This window comes from Planococcus citri, chromosome 5 (assembly GCF_950023065.1).
Source record: "Planococcus citri chromosome 5, ihPlaCitr1.1, whole genome shotgun sequence".
In the NCBI taxonomy this organism is placed as follows: domain Eukaryota; kingdom Metazoa; phylum Arthropoda; class Insecta; order Hemiptera; family Pseudococcidae; genus Planococcus; species Planococcus citri.
This window is the reverse complement of record NC_088681.1, coordinates 37,392,722-37,413,390: the sequence shown is the minus strand read 5'-3', so window position 1 is coordinate 37,413,390 and position 20,669 is coordinate 37,392,722. Positions and strand designations below refer to the sequence as shown.

The 20,669-nt window shown below is 36.6% G+C and overlaps 1 protein-coding gene across 1 annotated transcript; it reads left to right on the top strand.

Annotated features, from left to right (window-relative positions):
* Window positions 1–18,742: 18,742 nt before the first annotated feature.
* Window positions 18,743–19,906, top strand: LOC135847987 (coenzyme Q-binding protein COQ10 homolog A, mitochondrial). Its single transcript, XM_065367748.1, has one exon. It carries the CDS (start codon window positions 19,128–19,130, stop codon window positions 19,776–19,778), a length of 651 nt encoding a protein of 216 aa, XP_065223820.1. The 5' UTR covers window positions 18,743–19,127; the 3' UTR covers window positions 19,779–19,906.
* The last annotated feature ends 763 nt before the right edge of the window (window positions 19,907–20,669 follow it).

Below are 20,669 nucleotides of genomic sequence, written 5' to 3'. Positions count from 1 at the left end.
AACAATTACCGTTTGGGTACACGTTGTTATAAGGAATGAGAAAATGGAAGATAATTAAGTCGTATTCTTGAAAAGGATGTTAAAACAAAGATATGAAGAATTCGTAATGAGATAGGCATGTCATATTTTACAGCTTCACGTTTATGAGCTGGTTTTTTTCTCGTCGATGATACCCAGTGTTAACGAACTCTGTTATTCGTACCGCGATATTAACGTCGACCGGTGTCGGGAAATTGAGATTTTTACTGATTTTTAATACCGATTTATCCCGATCGTTTGTCAGGTTAAACGAAAAAGACCAGCCAAGTCGAGCGTTATCGTTTAGATAGATCCACGTGTGCGCTATAGGTATACTGGCCGGTGTAGAAGATGGACCAGAATCTTGTATAAGAACCCAACAGTCGAACTAGGTATTCTTGGGCAGGCACCACAGAGGTGTCTTTGTGTGCCTTTTGCTACATAACTTTAACGAACGGAACAGATGAGGTGATTAATTGGTGTAAACGATGGATACGAGCGACGATTGGCAATGCTTCTGCTGGTGCTGGTGGTTCCTGTAGCCTATACCTTGTATTTTAGTGAAAATGTGTGAGAGGTTTTTTCTACTATAATGTAGGTATACGTCTTTGGAGACTTCCTTTTCAGTTGTCGATTGTGTCCGTGTCCTTGAACACGACTCGCGGGACGAAATTTCGCTACGTGCGGTTTCCATCCTTAGAAATTAGCTGTTGCTTATAGGTATTATTGGTAGCTGTCTATAACGCCTAAAGACTCATAATGTGGCATCGCGTTAAAATGCAATAAAATAATGCACACTGGTTGCATTTTTCGCAGACGTAGAATTAGCGGTTATTTAAAGAACCGGTTTAATTTATACAGCTAGTCACCTGGTAACCAAAAATAAAAGTTGACATTGGTTCAAAGACATCGGCTCATTGTACCCTCTGAAAAAGCCGAGTCGGGTTAAGTTTTTGTTTTTTTACCCATGCTGAGTCGTGTGCTTTTCTTTTTATAAATATTTCGCTATTTTATAGAGGAAATTTTTTCCTCCAGTATTTACAGTCGTGGCAACTGGCAACGTAAATACTACGTTATATGTATTTTACGCTTGAAAACTCATTGTACCTTACATTTTTACTAAGGTTCGTAAACATTTTAAAACGTGTAATAATTAAAATATGCAAATACTCGTAGAAAAGCGTGTGCATCGTGTTTGTTTGATCGGTGCTTCGGGTATTTCTTAATTTCCGCATAAATGCTGCGCGTTTGTGTCGAGGTTACACGTCTTTGAAGCTGGAATTAATAAGTACTTTGAAGAGTAGGATACGCGGATTGTAATTCAAAAGGCGGTGCAGCTACGTATGATGTAGTGTCTAGGCATGATATGGATTTTGATTCACTCAGAAACGCCTCACATACAATATAAGAGTAGATTTCTTGCACCGAATGTAGGAGTACATATATAGGTAGAGAAACCTATCTACCATAAATGTATAGTGTAATACCGCGAGTTATGGTGCTGTAGAATCGAGCAGAAGAAGAAAAAAGGCGGATAATTGCGTTGCCACAGTGTTTCTAGATTGGAATTATTGAGGGATGAAATAGGGTGGATTTTCATCCCATGCTCCTCTTCGTCGTTGTTGTTTGCAAAATGTATGTATGGTGCACGAGATTCGGATGCAGCAGGGAATTTAGCTCGTGAATCGATTTTTTTCAAATGGTTTTGTCGACGACTAACTATACCTACCTATAAGACGAACCATTCGTTTGTGGTGTAGATGGGTGGTTGCCATGCACCCTATTCAAGTAAAGGTTTTTATTGTATGGGAGTTGGGACTGGTTCGGAGTTCCAAGGCTGGTGCTTATTTTAGAAGAAATGGTTTTCTCGATGATTTTGGTATATCCTTGGATTAGTTGGATTGAATTTTTCTATATGGAGTAGATCAGAATTTGAGAAATTGGACCAAAATGTTTTGCATTGGAATTGGGGGCATGGAATATATCAATGCATTTTATACTGACTAGACCCTTCGCTCTTCAAGAAAAATATGAAAATGATTCTTCTAATTTTTGTTCCCTCTCACCTCATGTTAGTACTTGAAGTAAGGTAGTACATCACTGTCAAAAAAAAAATGTCCAATTAGGCAAATTTTCTCTAATTTAAAAAAAAATTGGGGCACGTAATCCTTTACCTCTCTAATGAGTTACAAAATAGTAAATTTGAAAAATATTTTAAAAATTGTATTTTTAATAGTCGGGGAGCCCGCATAAGGATCTATTGCACCCCCCCCCCGGTCGATCCTCGAGGACAACTTTTTTTCTTAAAGGGAGTCCTACGGAACATTTCTAGCCCTTGTACTCAAAAAAAAAGTGGTCCGACTTACAAAATAGCGGCCATTTTGATTAGCAGGCCAGGTGAAATCGCAGATTTTACATACGTTCCAACATGGGACTTGCACACAATTTTTTGAACTTTACAAAGTTAGATCAAAAGATCAGGCAAAAATTTATCACCTGTCAAAATTTCAAGTGCTAAAGTGTCTTTTTCGATTTTTGGTGAATTTTGAAAATCAAATTTTAGCCAAAAATGAGGGAAAAAATTAAAATTTTACCAAATTGTTCAAGAAAGCTGAAATTTGGGATATGCCCTGTTTTCGACATGCCAAATCGATTGGAAACTGTTTCAAACCGTTTTGAGCAGTTCTGGAGCCTCCAGTAAATTTTTGAAACTCGAAATTCCCACAAAATTTCATCAAATGGAGTTGGAAAGTCGAAATTTACCCTGCGAACTAATTTTAATACATCAAGTAGTCAACTGCAGGTGGATTTCAAGTCGTTTTGGAGCCTCCAGCGACTATTTGAAAATTATTGGAGCCTCCAGTAGATTTTTGAAACTTAAATATGGAGATGGAAAGCCTGAACATTAGTTCGCAGGGTAAAGCGAACTAATTTTAATACATCAAGTAGTCAACTGCAGGTGGATTTCAAGTCGTTTTGGAGCCTCCAGCGACTATTTGAAAATTATTGGAGCCTCCAGTAGATTTTTGAAACTTAAATATGGAGATGGAAAGCCGAAGTTCATTCTGCAAACTAATTTCAATTCACTACAAAGTCGACTGCTGGTGGATTTCAAATCGTTTTGGAGCCTCCAGCGACTTTTTGAAAATTGAAATTTCCCAAAATTTCATTAAATGGAGATGGAAAGCCAAAATTCATTCTGCAAACTAATAATTTCAATTCGCTACAAAGTTGACTGCTGGTGGATTTCAAGTCGTTTTAGAGCCTCCAACGACTATTTGAATGGTTGTATTGCGTTTTTTGGAAAATTGAAATTTCCATAAATCAGCCGGAAGCTTCAAAACGATTTGAAACCATCATGCAATCGACTTCATATTGTATTGAAATTAGTTTGCAAAGTAAATTTCAGCTTGCTGACTCTATTTGATAAAATGTTGTGGGAATTTCAAGTTGCAAAAATCTGGTGGACACTCCAGTAATTTTCAAAATGTCGCTGGAGGCTCTAAAACGACTTGAAATCCACCTGAAGTCGTGTTCAGAGGCTGTTAAAATTGAAGTGCAGAAAAAAGTTCGGCTTTTCATATCCATTTGATAAAATTTTAGGAAATTTCAATTTTCAAAAATTTATTGGAGGCTCCAGTAATTTTCAAAAAGTCGCTGGAGGCTCCAAAATGACTTGAAATCCAGCTGCAGTTGACTTCGTGGTGTATTGAAATTAGTTCGAAGGGTAAATTTCGGCTTTCCAACTCCATTTGATGAAATTTTATGGGAATTTCGAGTTTCAAAAATCTGCTGGATGCTCCAGAACTGCTCAAAACGGTTTGAAACAGTTTCCAATCGATTTGGCATGTCGAAAACTGGGTATATCCCAAATTTCAGCTTTCTTGAACAATTTGGTAAAATTTTGATTTTTTCCCTCATTTTTGGCTCAAATTTGATTTTCAAAAATTCACCAAAAATCGAAAAAGGCAGTTTAGCACTTTAAATTTTGAAGCACTGACCAAAATTATACGACCTAATGTTCATTTTTGGCCTTTTCAGAGTGATTTAAAATTTGATGGAGAAAATTGAAAAGTCGCTGGAGGCTCCAAAATGGCTTAAAACTGTCCGTTGTTGGTGTTTGAGAGTTGCATTGAAGGAATCATTCTCAGTGGTTCACTTTGCTCAAAAAATTTATTTTCCACAAAAAAATTAAAAAATTACCCTTAAACCGTTTTTTTAAAAAAATTTTTTAAATTAATTTTAGGACCTGAAATTTTGGTACCTATTCCAAAGAAGACCACTCTTAAAGTGAAAATGAAAAAGTGGCCTTGTTAAGAGCAGGTATTTCTCGCAGTACCATTTTGATCAATACTTCGAGCTTAAGCCGATCATCTGTGACAAAACAGAATGAATTGCTGAAAAGAGGGGTTGAAGTACTCATAATTTTGTTGGAAATTTCTATCGATATCAATTGTTTACGAATACCTAGCTCAAAAACTGCTCAAATTTCAAAAGACCTTGTTCAGGACAGTTACCTTTGGTACATGAAAAATTTAAACCATTGCACTCAAATCTTCTCCTTCGCCACAAACACTAAGCCGACCGATGAATAAACTCATAATTCGCTACAATTACCTATACCTACGTTCTACAGCATAATAAAATCGCGACGAGCGAAACATACAATATTTCAAAAAAACTACACCGCTAAACCCGGTGCAATACCCGTCCATACCATCACATCTACCTGATCCCTCTCTACATACATTTTATTCAACAGCTATGCTAGAAGTTAATGTGCACGAAACGAACACATTAGCAACACACAGTACCTACTACACAAACAACCGATATACTATCTAATCCGCACGCTCATTAAATATTACTAATAATGAAACAGAAATGAACAATTGTCACTAATGATAATAGGTAGCGGTGCTTAGCAGACACATAGCAAGAAAGGCCCATATAAAGCTCTTGAGGTCATCAGCGGTCATCCCGACACCTAATGCATTTTTGATTTCAATCCCTAAGGTGGCTACTATTTGTACTATAATAAATGTTCGGTAATGTTCGTTTACCAAAGACAATTAATGTAGGTAGTAGGTACATACCACTTACATTCAACTTTCCGCTTATATGGCCACCATCTTTCAGCCGAAAGTTGTGATGCGATGGGATGTTTGTGAATTTCTCATGAAATTGGATTAGGTACTCGTACATGCGACTTGAAAGGAAAAAGGCTGGGTCATGGGAATATTTTTACTTTGTAGGGTGTCATTTTGTAATAAAGGTCGAAGCATAGTACCCGAGCCATTTTTATTATTTAAATATCATACTTGCCGCATGCCTCGAAGTTTTTTTTCTTCTTTACCGAAAGGAAGATTACTTCCTCTATTTCCTTTCGTATTTTCGCATCTTTGGGAATTTTTTTTTAGGATTTTTGCTTCGTACACGGGTAAGTAGGTAATATTAGAAGGCTAGGTCATAGACGAGAATATTTTCCAAGCGATGAAACATTTAGCTATCAGCTCATCGAACAGGTGTCTTAATTCAGCGAACGTTAATTCACGACAAGGTGCGACACTTACACGACATGTAGCTCTAGCTTATACGAGCTTATTGAGCCTAGCATGCACCCAAACCAGTATTCTAGCCACTTCACGCCCAATTAAACTAATTAATACATGTCTGAAGATGCTGTGGCGGTGAACACGACACGAGAATCTAATACACTAACCCCAAAAAAAAGAAGCTTCGCGAGTATTTTCCAATTAATCGCATGTGGTATTCACCTGGTGACCATCTCTCTTTCGCTCGCTCATATCGTAGAATACAAAAATGTATCTGCTCATGTACTGCAGGTTTTCAAGATGGCAACTTTCAACTATCGAGATACCTATTACCTATGTACATTACGTACACCATGCTTCTTGCCTATATGTATTTCCTTTTAGATGATCGAATCATTCCCGCATAGTGTCTTGTCAGTCAACCTAGGCGCATGCGGGTACCATAAAAACTGGTTTCATGTGCTATTCGCTGCCTTCATCATCATCATCTTCGTCATCATACAAGTCTTCATCCTAATCCAACTTACACAGCTTTTCGAGTAGCGAAAAACTTCTATTTTCGATGAAAAAATAGTGCGATACTGGCACATTGAACTGTAACCGAAAAAATTCACGCTATTGAGGACGTATTTTTAAAAAGGAATGCAGCTTATCGTACCCACCTCTGCCTATTCTCAGAATAGCACAACGCTGGTACGATAAAGGCAGGCGAAAATTAACCAACATGCTATTTACATAGACTTACAATTGTACCTCGAGCGATTTTACAATTTTAATTTATCACAAATTACTCGCGATACGGTTCGAATCGTTTTCTTACGTTTTTTTTTTGATTTTTTTCAAAACCTGCAACCTGTTAGCTGGCTCGAAATTAACTCATTTCTCATTCTTTCTGTATATACTTACATAGGTACCTAGTTCACAACGTAGTAACTTTTTTTCTCTGTTTTGATTATTTTTCACGAAGCAATTGTACAGTATACTATAAAGTAGTAGGTACCTAAGTATAGATCGAACTTGGAGCGTATATACTCGGCAGTCACGAGGTGTCGAGTATTGACCTTTTTATAGTACGCTATCTCGATTTACCATCAACATCGAAGTGTACATGACGCTGTAATTACGAAATTTTTGTTTCCTCTCTGTTGTCAGTCTGTTTCTCTCGAGCTGCAGTCAGTAAAGTCGATGAAATTAGTAAATCTCTTTTTACAACAAACGCGATAATAGAATTCGAATCTACTCTTTCCAACAACAAAAAAACAACCATAATCGTACGATACTTGTAGTACCCAAGCAAGTATCTAAGGCATCTTCCTTTATAGTTCAAAGTTTTCTCATCCATTGACCCTGAAGCTCTCCGTGGCATGGCGTGTGTGTGTGCAGTTGCATCGAAGCTGAATTTCATTTTATTATTCCAGACATGTTTCGTTGACCAAGGCCAATTCACTAAAAGCCAGTGACTCCGGTTTCGAATAATTTTTAGAACAATTCTACGTCTATGACCTTTTGCAAAATAAAAAAATACATACAGTCTCGATTATAAGTATGGTCTGGCTTTAGGCCTTAAAAAATTAACCTCGCATTGAATACTTCCTGAATATTATCGAACCGAAGCAAAGGGAGGGTAGGTATACCGCCGCCGTCGTCGTCGTCGCGGAGATTTGCAGTAGGACGCGTCAGGACGCGAGGCGAACGGTCAGATCAGGATGAACAGGGACGAAGAAGAGGGTATGGGACGCGGATTATAGAGATTTATTAGTTTAATATAGAAGTGTTTTCGGATGATATGACGCGTGTGTTTGGTATACTACACATATAAGAACTAAGAAGAAGTTAATAGCACACGCGAAACCTTTCGTCGTTTCGCAGATTTGCGCACGTTCGTGTTTTATCCAATTTAGGATTTAGGCGGCCAAATTTAATAGTGTAGGTTTATCCTTCAGGGTGTATAAATTTAAATGCTTGACCGAAATTACAGAGGTACTGTTTCTTATATTGGTATCGTGTTCACGGTTTTGTCCAAATTTTTCATTTTTTTTTCTTCTTCAGGAAAGAGTATCTTTCTCTTCGACATTTCTCTGAGCTTTTTTGCAAAAGCAATATGTGACAATGAAATGAAGAATTGACAAGACATTCACTCCCCCCTCCCCGCACCACTCGACGAATCTACGAAGAGAACGAGAGAAATCTTTCATCAATATTCAAGCAATAGATTGCTGATAAGGATTCATAGAGTTTGGAAGAAAAAGTAAAATCGCTCGTTTATAGAAGAGATGGGCAAAATTGGTACCTCCTCTTTCAAAAACATGATACTTAGATCCTTGCAAAAAATTATGGCCAAATGACCTCAACAAAACTAAGGAAGATTTCAAATTCTTAGATCAGTGTATAATCAGGGCTTGTACTTTATTTTTTCAAAAAAAAAAAAAGTAACTTAATAACCAAAAAACTTGAAAAAAATGTGAGTTAAACGTTTCAATTCAAAAATTATTACAAAAGATATTTTTAATTGAAGTTAAGGTTGAAAAAAATTACCAAACAAAATATTCAAATCAAAAACTGATAATGAAATTCGATCGAGACTTGGCCATTTTAGCAAAAAGTAGAACTTTTTGACAATTGGCAAAAAGTGATACATTTTAATAACTGGCGAGACTAGTCTTTTGACAATTTTTGCAAAAAAGTGAGACTTCAGCAATTGCTGGTAAAAAATATATAAAATATCTTTTTGCAATTTTATGTAAAAAAGTGGGACTTCTTCAGCAATTTCAGAAAAAACAAAAACTTCTCCAATTTTTGGCAATAAGCAGAACTTTTTGATAATTATTGGCACAAAAGTAACACTTTTTCGCAATTTTTGCAACTTTTTGTGAAAAAAATATATTTTTATGGGCAATTTTTCGGCGAAAAAGTGATAATTCTTTAGCAAACAAAAACCAACAATTTTTAGCAATTTTTGGCAAGAAACGAGACTTTTGAGCAAAGTTGACAAAAGGCGAGACTTTTTGCAATTTTTTGACAGAAAGTGGGACTTGGACAGTAAATAACGTAAAAAGATAGTGTAGCAATTTGAAAAGCACGCGAGCACGAACCTGGTCCAACCTCCTTGGCAAAAGCTCATAATTCGATCAATTTGAAAATTTTTCAAACACTCAAAATTTGTTTTTCATGGCGGAGAGGGAGGGGGGGGAGAGGTTAAATTGATCTCTAGATGTCTTACGTACCTACTTCCATTACGAGAAGAATTTATTGGTTCCAGAGGTGCCTCTAGAGGAGAAATAGTCTTCAAAGAGAATGAATTTTCGAAAAAATTGTGATTTTTTTGGCTTTAACTCCCAACTAACCTGTTTTGGGAAAAATACCCTAGTTCCAAAAGAATGGTATTTGAAATTCTGCGTCGATGTAGTCCATTGCTATCAGAATTCAAGACCATTTTCAAGGTTCTACTGAGCAATCAGAAATTTGTAAATCGCCTAATTTTGGGTAAATTCGAGTTTTGAAAATTTTTTTATTCGAATATTTCGCATTAATTAAGCTAAAACATCGAATGATATCATTTCTGAAACTGGAGAAATATTTTAGAAACAAGTGCACAAGTTTTTGGTCATCATTGTCACTTTCGAAAAATCTAGAAAAATGGTCACAATTTTGACAAAACCTTTCCATGTACTGATTAAGTGTGTTTTAGCCAAATCAACGCGATTTTTTGTGGGGAGGGGGAGGGGGGGGGGGTTAAACGTTAATTTTCCCAAAATTGAGCGATTTGCAAATTTCCAATCGCTCAGTAGAACTCTAAAAATGGTCTTGAATTTCATGGAAATGGCTTAGGTGGACGCAGAATCTGAAATAATTTGTTCTAAAACTGGGTCACTTTTCTCAAAACAGGTTGGGTAGGGGTTAGAGCGAAAAAACCACCATTGTTGACAGATTCATTAAGAGCCAAAACAGATCAACGGGCCCAAATGCATTACAAACTTGAGAACTTCAAAATTTAAGAAATCAACCTAGGTTGATGTTGATTTTTTTTTGTTGAAAATTATCGATCAAATTGCTTCGCTTATTTTTTTAAAAACGCATAAAATTTAAAATAAGTTTTAAAAGCTTAACACTATTACAATTTAATGCTTAATTCATTAGGTTAATATTCACCTCGTGAGCTCTTTCTGAAAATTTGCGCCAGAAGTGAATTGTACCCCACTTCTCCTACCCCTTTTCACGTCTAAAGAGAGCGGTTGCGGGGGGGAGGGCTGGTTTAAAAATTGTTTTTCAAATTATAAATAAAATGACGAAAACTTTAAACGTTGCCTTACGTCTCCTCACTTCATGTTTACTCTTGACTTGACCCGTTTATCAGCCACGTTTTTTAGAATTCAATGCCCCAGAGAGTTAAAAATACTTCAAGAGTCAGTTTGATTTGTGTACAACTACAAGCTCTCATTTTTACGTAACTTTTATATTTCCCTTTCACGATACAACATCGCGCCATATTGCAAAAATGCAAAATGTCAATAAAATAATAAACGATAGGTTTCTGAAAGATGTATACCCTACGATAATACTTACGGGTTCAATATACAATCTAAGCTTTCGAATTCTCATACCCCGAGGGTTATCTCAAAAGGATCAGTTCATAAAAACACTTACCTGGTGAATTTTTTTCTGCTTCATATCTTCGATAGGTACTAGTTTTCCAATTCTTTTCATCTTTGGAAACAGCATAACTAATACAGCCAATTCCGAGAACCTGTAAACAAAGAATCATTCCATGTGGTTTTTATCTTTTGAAAAATATACTTTCGTTTAATGTACCTACGTAAGTCTAGGTAGTAGGTAAAGGAGGTATACGAGTATCTAATACATAAGCTTTTGCGAAGAATGATGAAGTACTGGATACATATTACATTTTATATCTACGCTTTAGAAAACCTAGTCATTCTTTAACACGTGAAAAAAAACGGAGTTTTAATCGTAGTAGAAAGAAATTTCCGCGCAATTCAATTCGTTTCAGCATCTGGCTTATTAAAAGAAAAATTCTAACGTATTTTACAGGAGTCTTTTTTCAACCTTTGATTCTCTATATACTTCATACACGCCATAATCTTTCACAAAAGCCTACATAGCCTACCTATACCATAATCCTATAGAACTGTATAACAAATAGACGATTAATCGAATTCAAACATGAACATATAGGATAGGTAGGTAATGTTTTACCCCCAGAATAACACCTGCTTAAACACACGTTTACGAAAATGTAACGACGCTAAGTTATAATTATTTTTATTACTCTATCTTCGTATCCTTTAGATTTAGAATAATACTTTAAAAATATATTATTTTTCTCATTTTTCGACCAATTTTTTTTTTTTGAGAATAAGATCAAAAAACGTTCGGTGAAATGGTTAAAGTTGAGTGTTCGAGTACCTAATTGATTTTATTTCACTATCACCTGCTGTTTAAAAAGTATAGGTATGATTGTCATGTATTTCTTAATGACTAGTCGATTACAACTATCATGTAAAGGCGGGACCCTTGGAAGCCTTGAGGATAAAGACCCCCGATGAGTACATATGCTTATCACTCCAGTAAATATGCAGGTACACAATACACATGCAATTTACACGTTTATTTCAAGTGCAGGCAATTATCACAGGTATTTCGCGAGCTAAAAAACTGAAAACTGGAACGATTGGAAGATCTGAAGGCAAGTAATCATACCAAATGACCTAGTAAGTGTTCAAATGAGGCATTAAATTTGGAAGGAACGAAGAAAACTATGAAAGGGCCTATAAAAATAATTTCATCCTCTTATCTTCAAGTTTCATTTTTTTTTTTTTGGAACCATACTTAATCATTACCAAAATAGAAACAAAAGGCCCAAAGTGTGAAAAAAATAAATATAACAGAAGCCAATGAGTTGTCTAGAACAGAAAATCGAACGATTGGTAAAAAATTCCAGTGTTTAAATAATAATATAGGTAACAAAAGCCATGCCATTTATTGCCCTGAGAAAAGTTGTACTACGAGATATGATTCTTTTTCATCTTTTGGAAGATTGCACCCGTCATGTCAACGAGTTAGATTTTTTCGGCAGGTAAAACTAAAAATCCGGTACGAAAAATACCTGGCTGAAAATTTTACAAATATTGCGTCATTTTAGGATCTTGGTCGGTGGTCAAAGAGGCATTATGGTCAGGACATGTGCCCTTCAAATTCGTCATCCTTCGACATCTCATTATGCAATGTTACGTTATAATTATTATTGCACCATAATATACACAGTTGAAATTTTTTTTTCAGTCAGTCTCTGAAAACAGTACATTGGACTGATAGATCAGTACTTCGAGAGAGAAACGAATCTCAATCCTCAACACCATTCAAAATACTCCCATTTCCACACATTTTCTCAACATCACGACTAAAAAGTTCGGCACGTGAATACTTTCCAGACACATACATACTCACACCCATAAGATTAGAATAGAAGCTAAATATGTTCATCCTGTATAAGAATTAGTTACACATCGTGAAACAATTTTAGCAAATTAAATCGAATCCGAAGCGACACTTCAAACGATACTCAATAGGTTGGCGTATTTTCGAACATATGCATAAGTCAGACTAAATTCGTCGTGTATGTACATATAAAAACAAAGCTCTTTCAGCCATATGTTCATTAAACGCATTTCCTACATAATAATACTCGTTCGCAGCCAAAACCAACACATCTTACGAGACGAAATCACGTTCTCGTATCCAACACGTACCATAACATCTACAGGATCAAAAATTCGCACATACTACAAAGAAAAACCTTCAAAACTTGCAAAGATTTTCCACCCCATGAAGCAATCTTCAGCAATGCTGCACGACATCCAGAGGCCGTCAACATCTTTAATACTTTTCAGTAGGCGCACGTTGCATAACACAATGACAAAAAAAAATACGTCAAGACGATTTGTTTTTTCGGTTGGTGTTAGAATTAAACGCCGAATAGGCATTTCGCGTTAATTCCAGACATGATATGCGGCTCGACAAGCAGGGTATACGAGTTTGGTATTGTTGTATCGTACTACCCCAGAACCCTACATCGAGACAGCGCCCTTGAATCACCAACACTCGTCCATCTGTACATTTAGCAGGCTTTCAACAGAAGGGGCAGATGTATTATAACAGTTGGCGCGTCTTTGTGATTGTCCGATGGGCGAGCTGTGTGAGCTGCGTGTGCGTGTATTAGGCGCTGCACATTGCACACGGTGCGCGCAAAAGTAGGCCTGCACCCTGTGAAATTCATCTTCGGATCGCTGCAGAGGCTCGACTTTGTCGAATTTTTCCAAAACATCACAAATATTTGGATCGATACCACCTACGAGTCAAATCTTCCGTACATGAGGTGGAATATTAATTTCATCCTGCAGCAAGCTCGATACGATAAGACATTCTGTATAGATATTTTATCGTTTTCATGCTACGTATAAAGTTGCATTATATAGTTCAATCTCAGGTATATCTATGTACCTACTAGTATTTTTTCCCCAAACATTAATTAAACCGCACTGATTCTTCTTTTCTTTTCTTGAACAATTACCGCGCCTTTGAACGGAATATTCTAGTCACGAGGAAAACCTGATTCGACTCTGTGAACACTGAACAGATTATCAAAGTCATGGCTTCGGTTATGAGCATAAGTCACGAGTTCTGTAACACCACATTTAGCAGCAGTCGTCCGCGAGATTATTCAACGTGTGTAGAGATGGCAGCTGTGGAAAACACGTCTTTTTAAATTAAACAGCATTTATTTCGTTGTCAAAGGAATTCTCCGGTCAAATAAAACACATACGAAGACCATAAGTCTTCGACGAATATTAATCTAAAACGTCTTCGACGTCTTAATAACGTACCATATACTCACATCTGAGGTAAGTATAAAAACACCCACTCGTGTTAAATCATAACTAATAACCATCGTTATTGATTTTCTTCCCTTACACTTCGAGCATGTACTGGAACATGGTACTCGGTTTAATCCTCTATAAGTAAATCAAATGCCTCATTTATTAGAAAAAAAAAACGATGCTTTCATAAAAGCCTCGCTATAAAATAAACACAGGTATGATAAAAATATGACATTAACACCTTCAATCATGTCTTCGCTCCCAGAAGCTAAAACCTGGTCATCATCTTAAAAGGATTATCACTCGACTACGACAACAAACCTCTCCTCTCATTCACAAAAAAAATAGTAAGTACATAAATATCTATTAGAGATAAATTCCACAACAACGAAATAAACCAGACGAATTCCCATCCTCGAGTTGAAAACGCAGCGCAGGCTAAATATACACCTAATCATAGAGTCGAAGAACACGTGTATTCGTAATTTTACGATCACACTGTGAAACAGATGTGTGGGCTTCACAGACACAGAATAGAGCTCTAGAGCAGGTAAAAGCTATCCAATATAACCATCCTACCCGTAGAATGTCCTCGGATGAAGGCCACTCTCTGTCTCTGCGATCAACCGTTTGGTCCAAAAACAACAGCCACCTTTTTTTTCCCACTTTAGTAGTCCGCATACACACGTTACATTTTCAGATGCAGAGGCATTTGTTGTCTGCGATCTGTGTGCAGGCAACCTTGCAAATAATTTTCGAATCGTCTCACGGGCGCGTTCACTTAGAATACCGGCTACACTACGATTCGATTCTCTTCTTTTATTTGCTTCTCTCTTTACCAACGCCGGTGAATTCCACGATAATTTCGTTTCCGCCGCTTCCATCGTAGACATTTTTCAAATCAATCGCGTATCCGTCGCTTGAAAAAAACGACGCGACGCTTGCTCTTCCAGTCGCTGTCGTCGTCGTCGCCGCTGAAAAATCGATAATTTTGTTATGTCGACAACGTGTGAACGTTAATAGTTGAATATTAATTAATTTCTAGGAATGATTTCGTCGTGATCGCGTAATACAGTAGGACCTACTGCGACGATGTAAGTATATTTCATCATTTTCTATCTTCAGTTAATTCCACCGCCAAATAGAAGTACAGTTGTAAACAGGAGAAGTGGTGGGGGGGGGGTGTCATCGGCTGACAAATATGGAGTAAAATATTGTCTCTCAGATTTTCAAATGACCAAGATGATTGATATTTCGACAGTAGAACTTACTCAGTGAAGAAAGAGCAGAGGTATAGAGTGAAATAATGAAATTGATATTCAGGTCCCAAGATTTGAAGATTTTTGATTTCGAGTATTTTTTTTTTGAAAACGATCCTCCTGCACGCCTTCCCCTCATTCTGTTCTGTGGCCTGACCTAACTTGAGTCTGACTTACTCAGTAGATGGGGTTTAGTCAGGCATCTATTGACCAAGACGAAAAATAAGGGAAGGAGTCTCACTTAGAACATTTCATAGCACATAGAAAATGGGGATTTTTCGTAGAAATATATTTTTTCCAACATGAATGAAATAATTACAAGATGAACTTCCAATTTCTCTCACCTACTCGTTCGATTTTCATTTCAGTATTTATAAAAATTGATTCAAAATTTGTATCCTTTTTTAGACCTTGGTGAATTTTTCTCGGTTTTCTTTATTTTATTTTTTAGCTATCGCATTTTTAAATGAATTTTGAAATCTTCTCGTACTATAGATCATCTTGTTTTTTGATCCAATAATCCAGAAAACGTACACAGCTTGACATGAATTTCTCTCAGCTGCAAGTTTGTCCAATACAATCTATCCTTAAAAATTTCAATATTTTTACTTTTTTTAATCAAGCAGAAATTCACGAAATTACAAAAAAAATTACAATCAACAATAGGATTAAAAATACGAGCATATTTTTTCCATTTTTCGAAACTTCATGTGAAAGATCCTCCCCCCCCCCCAGAACTACAATGAAGAATTAGTCCAGATTTCTAAAAAAAATTTAAGAGATTTTAAGAAAATGCTGTCAAATTATTCGTAAAAAACCTCAGTCTACTCCCTACCCCCCCCCCCCCACTGATGTACTTATTCCACGAGAATTGAAATAGGAAGGAAGATAGTGAAGGCGCAGAGGAGAAGAGGGGCGAAAATGCTCAGAAACTTGATTGAGAAAAACATTTTTGGTGAAATTGAATTAATCACATTTGTACTTGAGGATCACATGGACAAGTTTTATGAGACTTATACAAGTACTCGAGACGTCAACCAGCCCTGAAATTGTGAATACGTTTCAGCAGCACAATAAATACGTAGAAGTACGTTCCTCCAAGAAATCCATTCTTATCGAACAATTGCTTCAGAAAATTGAAATTTTCCACCTGCTTCGATTCGTCAGATCTCGCTTTCACGGTACGATGTTAACAAATGACTGAAGAGTGAAGAAGACGATATTTATCGCTGAATTGATATTCAAAGTAACAAAATCGTGACGGCGTCGTCGTCGATCTTCCTTCGTGTGGATAATTTTTCAGAGCATCAAGCTGCAGTGCTTATTTGACTCGTCGACTTGGTATTATTCCACCGCACCGGATAATTATCATTTGGTTGATTTGATAAATGTAAAGTTGTAGGTACTGTAATATTAGTTCATTCGCATTTCTAATGCAGCCAGCTTTTTTCGCTCTCCTTTTAAAGAACAGTTAAAACGTGAGAGATTACACCAGCATGTTTGAAAACAGGTACCATGTAGAGGCTTTCGTATTGTTTCCTCTATAATTCGATGTTATTCACACCGATGTCGAGGACGCGAACAATAAAATGAATAAAAAATACTAATGTACAACGAACTCTGGACGTCTTTCATCGATTTTTTTTCGCACGGCGACGAATTCGAGTCACATTCTTGTCAGTACAGCGAGGGAAGACGATTAAAGCGTCAAAACGGTTTCCGAAATGTACGAAGACGTAGCACGTCGATGGTAAATTGTTTCGTTTCGCGTAACACGCCAGCACAAAATTCGCAGCGCGACGCTCAGCTCATCTCTTTGAAACTCAGACCGAAAAGATTTTTCAAGGTATTCGTAATTTTCAAGGCGCCGTGTTACGTAAATTCACATGCTGTTCGTTACATAACGTTTCACGCTACACAAGTACTCATATTTTCCAGTCGTAGAATTGGCAACGGTGCACGAACAAAGAGCGGAACAAGACAGAGGGTAACGTCTTGCAAGAGCTTCGAGGAGTACATAAGAAGGACGTAATGAGAGGAAAAAAAGAAACAAAGAGATGCGTAGAAGCGCGGGTAAAATGTGAAGAAGTAAAAAAAATTGTCTCGAACTGGTTTAGCTGAAGACTTGCTTTTGTACAGAAGATAGCCCCCTCTTTCTTGCGTAGTGAATTATAAAGAACCGCGATCTTCTTTTACACATAAGCCGGTGCAGTGTTGCCATAGGGTTGATCGCCGATCACAGGATCTTCCATCAATGAAAACCTTATTCGTCAAGTTCTCGTAGCGTCGTAGCCTACAGTCGCAATCTCGCAAACGCGCACGTAAGTAACAAAACTACCTACACTTCTTATACGTTCTTCTGTAACATTCTCAAAATATCGTAACGTAATTATTTAAAATTAACGAATTTTTTGACACTATTTCGCGACCAGCTGCACTTTTTTTTAAAAATAGCTCCTCCCCAAAACGACTCCCGGTCCCGGTTGTACATAGTAACAAAGTGGGGGTAAAAAGACTCATCGGTTTCGGTGTCGTCGAAAAAAAGATTTATAAAGCAAATCATTATCGTATAATCGCTCAACATTATAAAAACGTTTGCGTTAAGGTTTAGTGATTTTCTTAGAAAATTTCCATCTTCATCGAAAAGTGAACATTATTTTTTCGTATCTGTGTATAAGTGGTACTGGCAACACTGTTTGCAATATTGTACTTCCCGCGTAAAGCGTCCCTAACTATCGTGATGCGGTCATTAATTCTGTTTTACCTGAGTACGCGGGCCACACCGGCCGGTGCCGAGAACTCTGTCGTCTACCTGGCCAACGACTTCTGCATCTAACCGAGAGCGAAGACATCCAACCAAGAAGCGAGCTCTTCCATTTGACCATCAAATTCCTCAGAGTGAAGACGGTGAGCTGTGGGTGTTTTTGTCATCCTCTTCTTCATTGTATGGTTAGCATGTTGTTCAGTTCAGTTAATTTATGTTCTCGAGTACCGGCTTTTCGTACTAGTTTTCAGTTTTAATGTTAACGTTGGTAAAATTTTATTTGGATCAGTGTTACTTTCAATTTCGAGTTCGCGATTTTAAAGAACGTGTCGATTTTTAAACCTACTTTTTTTTAAAAACGAAATGAAATCCATCCAGGTAAGGATTTTTTTGCTACTTGATTTATGCATGATTTTTTCGCATACTCACGTATTTATGCTGACGTATTGAAACATCTTTCAACGTATTTCAATATTTTGAACATCGGTTTATTGCTGGCAGTGTTTCATTATTGACGACGAAATTGTATATTCAGCAAATCGCAGTTCTGAAAATTATAATTGAGATTAAAAATTACGTCAAATAGAAAAACCCTTGATGTGGAATTTCCTCAGTCTATTTCGCTGCGGGAGACAAATTGGTAATGTTGAAATTTGAACAAATTTATTCGAAAAAAAAAAAATTTGAAAATTGAATCGTCGAAATATTAGGCTACTGTTTTTCTATTCATCGGTTCGTCATTCAAAATTTGCGAATCAAATATCCTTACACAGGAAGAAAATAAATGCTGAGCAACTGACAGGAGACAAAATCACATGCTTACTTTCTTATAGAGTGACGAAATAATAATTTTCTCCAATTTCTATGCAAATTTGATACATGAATCAAACTGGACAGCTGAATCATTGAGTTGCAAATCTGGAAATATTTACTTTTCGAACAATTAGAACTAGCAGTTTCAGTTCAATCGCCACTTCGCCAGAGCTTTTGGACCAGAAGTACTCTGAAACAATAAAGGGAAAACATTACCATTAGGGCCTATAAACTAATAAATTGCAGGAGTTGTTTCAAATTTCACAAATTATTATTTAAAAATTGAATAGTGAATACGAATTTAAAAAAAAATTAAAAACTAATTTAGGCTAGAAAGAAACGGCGAGTAGTGACGAGGCGCTTTCATATAACGGCGGCACAAAGAACAATACCTGAATGTCACGATGCCCTTGAATTCAAAATCAAAATAGAATTTTCTGATAATTTTGATACGATATCAAACAAAAAATGTTGATGCTGATGCCAAGTTTGAGAAAATCCTCTCTCGAAAATTATGACTGTGCGCGATATTTTCCAAAGTTACAATATCATCCCGTTCAGTATTCGCGTATATTATACGAATGATTAAAGCGAACTCATCTCTGAAACAAAATTACAAAAAGTCTATGAGTTTGACGTAAGCGAAGATTCAGCGCAATTTACCTTGAAGTAATGTTGCAAGTTGCCTGAAAAAGAGAAAACAACCTTACATATTATGCTGAAATGAAAACATCATTTTGAATCCAACACTGCCAATCGTTGTAAAGTAGTGGTAAAAATTGTGATCTTTCGCGTGTTAGGCTTATACCGTCGGTAGTTCTCCATGTCGAATAGAAAACAGTGTTTCACTTTATCGTTGCAGGTTTTCGTGAAATTAAACAAAAATGCATTTCGGTGCTCTAACGATATACGTCACTCACCAAAACATCTACAAGAGCAGACGACTCGAGGCATATTCACGTTCGGCAATGGAAAATCGCTCAACGCTAGAAGAGAATATAAGGCTACGAAATTAGTCGGGTACTCTTCCGAACAAATGTACTCCATCGTATCAGACGTCGGTAGTTATAAAAATTTTCTTCCGTTCTGTAAAAAATCAGATGTGATAGAGAGAAAAGAAAATTTCCTCAAGGGTAATTTAGAAATCGGATTTCCACCTTTGATAGAATCTTACACGTCTCACGTTACGTTGAAACAGAATGAGTTCGTGCAAGCAGTATGTAAAGACAGCAGATTATTCGATCATCTCATCACTGTGTGGCACTTCGCTCCTGGAATCAAAGAAGTACCCAATACATCAGTCGTCACGTTTTATTTATCGTTTCAATTTAAATCGTTAATTTATTCTCAAATGGCTAACGTAATTTTTAACGAATTGGTACATAAGATGGAGAATGCGTTTTTGAAAGAAGCTCGTAAACGATATGGTACAGCAACGGTTGCAACTCAAACTTTAACCGCTACGAATACCTAGAATTTCGTTGTACATACTTTTAATCGCTTATTTATTCAGTTACCAAAGTATTATTATGTATGTTTGCTCTCCTATCGATCCGAATTCGAAAATTGTTATTTTACCTGAAAATAAAGCGTTGCTTCGTTCGTATCGGTGTTTCATTTAGGAGATGAAGTGATCACTGGAGATTACTGGGTTCAATAATATGCTAATTACCTTAGATTATCTGCATCATTGCTTGGTATAATCGACTTCGATCAAGATATGAAATACGTTGAAAACTGATGTTTTTGTCCATAGTGGTACTGAGATAGCATAACTGGAATTGAGTTGTTGCACAAATATGTAGACTGTAGCACATTTTTATTACATCAGCACACCGGTTCGATATTTTCGCGAGCATTTTATTGCGTTCAAACGATTGTATTCTAAAGAATTTTGAAGAAAAAATTGTAAAATCAGAACGAACAAACTTCAAATCGAAAACTTTTTTCGCGGTAACGTTGTGGAAAATTTTTAGATTATCAGCTCGAGAGCTCGAATTTGTTGCACGTGGTGAACGAATGTTTATGAAATTTGACCTTGAGTGATTTTTGTGTGCTGGATGCGAGAATTCGGACGTCGATTCAATCATTTTCAACTTTTAAATCGAGTAAGATTTTCCCGAAGAATATAGATTATAATTTTCATTCAAAATATAAATTTTAGAGCTTATATTACACAAATTATTTCTTTTGAACGTTTTTTAGGGCAAAAAATTGTCTCCGAACGTGGTTCAGTTTTCAGTTACCTACTTTTGTAGCCTACTTACAGAAAGTTCAGTTTTTTTTCCACTCGAGCTGTACTTGTACTTGTACCACAGTGTAAACATTCCCTTGAAATGGAATCGTTGAACTTGCCGCCATTTCA